The 7,423-nt window shown below is 41.8% G+C and overlaps 1 protein-coding gene across 2 annotated transcripts; it reads left to right on the top strand.

Moving 5' to 3' along the window:
- The first annotated feature begins 580 nt into the window (after window positions 1-580).
- Window positions 581-6,727, top strand: naga (N-acetylgalactosaminidase, alpha). Of its 2 annotated transcripts, none has more exons than XM_053445318.1 (9): window positions 581-773; window positions 1,334-1,490; window positions 2,221-2,361; window positions 3,321-3,532; window positions 3,618-3,712; window positions 3,800-3,961; window positions 4,817-5,014; window positions 5,166-5,306; window positions 5,675-6,727. In XM_053445318.1, exons 2-9 carry the CDS (start codon window positions 1,336-1,338, stop codon window positions 5,858-5,860), a joined length of 1,290 nt encoding a protein of 429 aa, XP_053301293.1. In that variant the 5' UTR covers window positions 581-773; window positions 1,334-1,335; the 3' UTR covers window positions 5,861-6,727. The 2 variants fall into 2 exon arrangements, with proteins under 2 accessions (XP_053301293.1, XP_053301292.1); XM_053445317.1 differs by having other exon boundaries at window positions 1,291-1,490.
- The last annotated feature ends 696 nt before the right edge of the window (window positions 6,728-7,423 follow it).

Genomic DNA, 7,423 nt, shown 5'->3' with positions numbered 1-7,423 from the left:
ACCTTTAATAAAAACCACTAACTCTAACCCTAACCCTAATACTGAAAACTTGATGGATTGCTGTAGAAGCCTTTATTAATGGTGTATCATTATTCTACATTGAATGATTGGTGATTGATTAACATTTGCTGACGGCCTTTTACCAATGACTCGCTCACATTTATAAATAGGTACCTGATAACTCTATTAATTAAAAAAATAGGTTTTATCACAACCTGGCAGTAGATACTGGAACTGATTAGTAAAGATGGTAAAGGACTTATTAATTATAATCAAAGCAACAAATATACATGAATAAAAATGTTCAGAAAAACTTTCAATGTGTGGTGATGCTGTTTTTATATTAACTGTATCTTTCATTTAAATTCTATGTAAAGTGTTTTTGTTTTCCTTGAGAAACACCATACAAATACAATATGTGTTAATATTATTATTATGAAGTTATGTAAAAAAAAGATGAAAACATAAACTTTAGATGAGTAAAAAATGAGGTGAGTGAAAAACAAAAAAACGGCCCCGCCCCCTCGATCCCCTTTAGCTTCCTGCTGTGTGGTCAGCTGACTGGCACGTCCCGTCACATGACTTTCACTTCCTGGTTGTCGGGCAGCCGTTTCGGTTTATGTCTTCTGCGGTCTTCATGTTCTAAAGTTAATCATGTGATTTGCGTGAAGGACCGAGTGCATTAAAAGAGAAGAGCCGAGGAGCCGTGAACGCATCTCTCCTAGTGTTGGCGTGTGTCCTTCTTCAGCTTCACGTCGACCCGCGGAACCGCAGTAAGTGAACTCTTCCTTTCACACTGTTGTTTTGATCATGAACCAGGAAACACTGGCTGTTAAACCATTTTGAAGTGCCCCTGTAAAAACTGATTTTAGTTTTGAAAATTGTTATGGTTTCATGGTTAAACAAAAAATATGAAATACTATTAACTTCAGGAATATCTATAAAAAAAATGACCCATTTGTGTTAGCTATTCACTTGCATTAAATCCAACAGGTTTAGGAAACAATCAGGATAATGCTTTAAGGTGTGATGTGTATTTATTTGCCCGGGCATTATATCTGCCATGCTGTTAGGGTTTTCTGTGCTGAGACTGGATGTGATCAGCTGACATTTACAGACTGGTGGTAGATGTAACTACCTGTTATGGCTGCTTTCAGCCACAGTCACACCGGGTCAGTCAGGTGAGGTCTCCTTCCTCTCATCTGACTCATCCTGTCAGTGAACACAGGGAGGGGGGTTGCACAGCAGGTTCAGCTTGACTGTGTTACCTTTTGTTGAACTTTGATACAGTGCGGCGTGCAGCATCTGATTCAAGTTGACGTTACTGCTGCAGGAATGCATCTGGCGGTGCTTCTCCTCGCCTCGGCGCTCCCTCTGACCACCTTGGCCCTCGACAACGGTCTGATGCGGACCCCCCCCATGGGCTGGTTGGCTTGGGAGCGATTCCGCTGCGATATTGACTGTGACAATGACCCGAAGAACTGCATCAGGCAAGGCAACACAACGCAAACGTAGCACTCTGTGATCTCATGTTATGTTGACATTCATTTAATGCTAATTTGTTTGTTTTCTGAGAAAGGTTCGGGCAGCCTGCATACTTTGTGAGTTCTCCATGTTTGTTGTTCTTCCTCAATGATATAGATATCAGCACGCTGTCAACAAGAGCCACATAGGCATGGCAAGACTATGGAAACACACTGTCTCTGTCTGTAGCTTCAGAGATAATATGACGTTTCAAATGTTATTCTCTACACGGCTACTTCACTTTATCTTCAGTTATGACACAGGTCCTTATTTTAATTCTTTATGGTCTTTGAAAAGTTTTACATGTAACTTGACACCTACAGAAACAATGTGAGATATAATTTCGCAGTGTGTACTTAAGTTGCGTGTGCCTTATTAGAGGAGTGGTCGGTGAGAGATGCTTTTGTTGTGTTAAATGCAACCTGTTTTGATATAAATGGGGGTGGAGCCTTGGAAGCCAAACCAGTTTTGAGGAAACAAAAATAAAGTATTTAGTGATTATATTATTCACCAGTGTACATAAAAAAATCAGATTTTTCTATTGGGAATTATATTATTTAAAGTCCTTTTAGATGTCTTTACACATATTTTGTTTCAGTAATCAGCTATTTTAAACCAAACGATACATTTATCAAATGACAGTGACATATTTTTTTATTTACACCTTGTAATGAGATGTTACTCCTTTTCTTCCAGTGAGAATCTGTTCATCGACATGGCAGACAGACTCTTCAAGGACGGCTGGAAGGAGCTTGGCTACGTCTATGTGAACATAGATGACTGCTGGGCGTCCATGGAGAGAGACAAGCAGGGTCGGCTGCAGGCGGACCCAAAGAGGTACGTGTAGTATATCCCACACCCACACATGGGTCATTGTTCCACAATGTATTCATTTATATGTGACTTCTAAGCATGCATGTCAATAAGACTGTTGAAGGTGAGACAGCGTGACAGTCATGTGTGTGAAAAACATGAACCAGCAGATCGAAATGCGAACAGCATTAACGCAGCATCAGCATAAGTGTGATAAAAACATAAAAAAAACATCCCTGAAAGGTGGAAGTGAAAACACATGATGAGCAAACACAACCACAGAAGAAAAATCACACTACAGTTATGAACAGCTAAGGGTTTGGACAGCTGGATCTTCACTGTGTGAACGGAAACCCATAATGTACAGTTTATGTGTTAATGGAATTATAACTGGCTGTTTTAAAAAATCGTTAATTAAATTAATTGCATTTCAGTCTTTCCTAACATTACATTTTATAAAAGAGATATCTGAATGAGAGAGTTGAGTTATTTACTGCTGCAGAATATGATTTATACAAAAACAGGGATGAAAGGTAACAATTTGATTCACTATTCATTGAGTTGAAAACCTTGCATTGGTTTTTATGCACTTAATCAGTATAATACTTTGGGAAAACAACAAAATAAGTTGAGCCAAAGTGCTTTACAGTCATTGCAAAAGGAAAGACAACAAAAGAAAAGCATACAAAGGAAGAGAATAAGAGACACGTTGAGCTGGATTAAAAGAAAGATTGAAAAGGGGGGGACTTTCAATTTAATTGTATTGTATTGTATTGTATTTTGAAGTATCGATAGTTGGACGAGACCTAATGTGGGATGGGCGGAAAAGAGCTGGTCCCTTAAGTGTTTTAGACGAGACTGAAAAGGGTTGTGAGGATGATATAAGTGACCTGGGGGCAAATTAAGAAATCAGTGATACAACGAGAGGCAAGTCCATTGAGAGCTTTTAAACAAATAGTAACAGTTTATCACACTTCCCTCAGATTCCCAGGAGGCATCCTTAAACTGTCACGCTACATGCACGACAGAGGACTCAAGCTGGGGATCTACGCGGACATGGGCACGCACACCTGCGGGGGCTACCCTGGCACCCCACTGGACAAGATCAAGATCGATGCTCAGACCTTCGCAGACTGGGAGGTGGATATGTTAAAGTTCGATGGCTGTTATTCTGACGTCATGCAGCAGGAGGAGGGTGAGACCTTTGGGGACTTTTACATCGTGGTTAGCAAGATGTAACTGATTTGTTGATGTCTGATGCTCGTTCCTTCCTTGGACAGGTTACCCTCTTATGTCAATGGCTTTGAATGCGACGGGCCGCCCCATTGCCTACTCCTGCAGCTGGCCCGCCTACCAGGGAGGCCTGCCACCGAAGGTATGAGCAGAATGTCTTTGAACATATTTCATGTCACTGAAAACATTTTAAGATCCCGTTGACGGTGAGACTGATTTATGTTTCCAGGTGAATTACACTCAGTTGGGTGAGATCTGCAACCTGTGGCGTAACTATGGCGACATCCAGGATTCTTGGGACAGCGTCCTGCGGATTGTTGACTGGTTCTTCGAGAACCAGGATATCCTGTCAGCTGCAGCGGGACCAGGAAGGTGGAACGACCCTGACATGGTCTGTTTATCTGAAATAACACCATTTCCACATATCTACTGTTTAGTACGTGCCCTCTTGGGTAGAGGGTAGTATACCAATGGATGGGTAGAGGGTAGTATACCAATAGATGGGTAGAGGGTAGTATACCAATGGATGTGTAGAGGGCAGTATACCAATGGATGGGTAGATACAAGAAACAAGATACAAGATACATATATTGATCCCAAACACATGCACAGTCACACTACATGCAGATGAGGGAAATTTGTCCTCCGCTTTTGACCCATCTGGTGAACATAGCAGGACACACAGAGCAGTGGGCAGCCATGCACAGCACCCGGGGAGCAGATGTTGGGGGAGTAAGGTGCCTTGCTCAGGGGCACTTAGAAAGTGGGGGTAGGGAGAGTCCTCTTTGGACTTTTCGAACAGATCCAGGGTTTGTCCATCCAGGTATGTTTTTATTGTCACTGCGAGTAGTCGAACCAGAGACCTTCCGGTCTGATGTCCGTAACTTTCTGCCCATAGTCCAATTTTACTGCCACTAGTCCAACGCCTCTCCCATAGAGGGTAGGTTAGAGGGTAGTGTACCAATGGATGGGTAGAGGGTTGTTTACCCATGGATGGATAGAGGGTAGTATACCAATGGATGGATAGAGGGTAGTATACCAATGGATGGATAGAGGGTAGTATACCAATGGACGGTTCCAGGGTAATATACCAATGGATGGGTAGAGGGTAGTATAACGATGGACAATTCCAGGGTAATATACCAATGGATGGGTAGAGGGTAGTATAACGATGGTACAAGCACCAACAGGAACGATCGACCATTTCATGTCATTGTCCTTGATTCTCTGATTTCACCCTCTTAAGCTGGTTATCGGAGACTTTGGCCTCAGCATCGACCAGTCCCGCTCTCAGATGGCTCTGTGGGCGATTATGGCCGCTCCTCTTTACATGTCCAATGACCTGCGCACCATCAGCAACGAGGCCCGCGCTATCCTACAGAACAAAATGGCCATCAGCATCAGCCAGGACGTCTCTGGCTTTCAGGGAAGACGAATTGTAAAGGTGACACACTTTTGCATGGATCCTGCAAGTTCTCGAGATGAAAGATTTGAATGATCTGTGATCTCAGTTGGTTACTCTTATCATTGTTGTAATTATTATGTTTATTCTTGTTGTTAGTATTCACATTTTCTCATCCATGTTGTTCTACCAGGAGAAAAGTGGCATTGAGGTGTTTTGGCGCCCCCTGTCCAAAAATACCAGTGCCTTGGTGTTCTTCAGTCGTCGGACTGACATGCCCTTCCGCTACAAGACTTCCCTCAGCAGACTCAACTACGAGAGCGGCAGCTACAAGGTCCGTCTTTTAAAAGTCTTCAACGCCGTTACATGATGTCCCACTCAAGATTCTTACCGTGCAGGGAGACCTGTATACAAATACATAGGAGTTTGGCAATGTTGAGGATTCAGATTAAAACATTTTACTAGGCTCTCTGTAGAATTGTATGCTGTCTATCTTGTCTTGAACTGGTTTAAGATACTGTGCAGCTTTTTAAAAGTAATTAATTGTGAGCTGCCTTTGAGCTAGATTTGTTCATTCCCCTTGACGATTTCAAAGCTTTATTATCTGATGTTTTCTCAGAATCAGATACTGTAAGTAACGTAATGCATGCATGAATATAGCAGGAGAGTTTCCCTCACTGTTTTATTTCTACTCTCCCCCAGGTCATCGATGTGTTCACTGACAAGTCTGTGATGCTGAAAGACTCCACGTACTTCGTGGTGTCGGTGAACCCCACAGGTGTGGTTATGTTGTATCTCTCTGCACCTGCCAAACTGAATCCCCGCCTATTCTACAGAGGTGGCCAACGCCAGAGGTCTGCCCATGATGAAAATGCTTTCTTCCTCTGACCGCTCACTTTATAAACTTCATTAGTGAACAATCACATCACAGTTTCTTCTTGGTTTAACCTTCTCTGTGAACCCCAATGACTTGAAAGATTGTGTTTGTAGGACACGGGTAGATTGTTTCTGTGCCTCAGATCATACAGTACGAGCCTAACTAAATCCTTAACTTTCAATTAAAGGAAGGATGATGAAGGTCATGCTGGTTTTTCAGAAGAATGTTTACATTAAATTTTCCTTTTTTTTTGGAGAAACATAATTTAAATTCTGTCAAAATCCTTATTGTATCCTTATCCTCACTGCTCAGGTTAATTGCCGTGACTTAAAAGAACAACTCAAATAATGTTAATAGGAAATCATTCTGTGAATTCATTGGAACAAATAAGTATAACTTTTTAACCAAGAAACAGACTGTTTCTGTATTTAAAAAAAAAGCATTTAGCATCGATTACCTGATGAGACTGGGTTCTTGTGGTATTTTAAAATAATTTTGTACATTGATAAACACGTTAGCCCTCCTTCTGCTAATAGTTTACCTGGAGTTACTTTAATCAAACAACCTGACAATAATTCCCCAATAACACTGAAGTGTCCTGTTGAGTCTACATTAAAAAAACGTGAAAGAATCCTAATAACTAAGTTTTCTTGTACTAATCATTCATGTATTGGAACATTTTTCCTTGATAATCTGACATTATTCTTCAGTAACGTGACGTTATTGTATATAAGGAGAGATGCAAGATTAAAACGCATTTGATCATCATCCAGACAGCAGCGTATGATGCCTAACAGCCTTTTAAGCATGATGTCATTTGAAGGGTGGCTGATTGTGTATTTTCCTGGTAAATAAACAAGCTGATTTTAAACAGGAAATTCACAGATTTGTGTGATTAATTAAAGTACTGAATATAGAGATATTTATATATTTGACCTACAGCAACATATGTGCATGGTCATATTGAGCCAGTAGAGGGCAGCACTGCTCTTTGTGTCCTGAAGAGGGCATCACAGGCCTTCCTGTCGCTGCTGAATGTCTGAACAGCACAAGGACATTTCTCTCGCTCCTTTATCTCTGTGTTATGACTCTCCTCTGACATCCTCCTCTCCCACCTCTACACAGGTACAACAATGTATAAACCCTCAGTCAGTCTTCTGTCCTTCGTTCCTCCCCTCTTTTCTCAATCCTTTGTTGTTTTCATTCTGCCTCCTCATCTTCATCCCTCCTTTCTTTCCTCCTCCTCCTCCTCCTCCTCCTTGTCCTCCAACCACCTGTGTTCTTTCTGCGAGATCTTGAAAGTGGTATCACCTCTGACCTTGGGCTGGAAGCCTTGTGTTTGCACACGGTATCATGATACTGGAGTGGTCACATGAGTGTGCGTTGGCATGCTTGCTGCAGCATGTGCGTACATATGACAGAGTAAACTTACATTGAGTAACACACACACACACACACACACACACACACACACACACACAGACCCACGGTCACAGACACCACGCACACTCCAGGTCATTTAAGGCCAAATTGGCTGTGTGTGAATGTCTGTCTGTGTGGCTCAACACGTGTGT

Source organism: Pleuronectes platessa, chromosome 17 (assembly GCF_947347685.1).
Source record: "Pleuronectes platessa chromosome 17, fPlePla1.1, whole genome shotgun sequence".
Lineage (NCBI taxonomy): Eukaryota > Metazoa > Chordata > Actinopteri > Pleuronectiformes > Pleuronectidae > Pleuronectes > Pleuronectes platessa.
The sequence above is the reverse complement of the archived record's forward strand: the minus strand, read 5'-3'. Positions and strand labels throughout refer to the sequence as shown.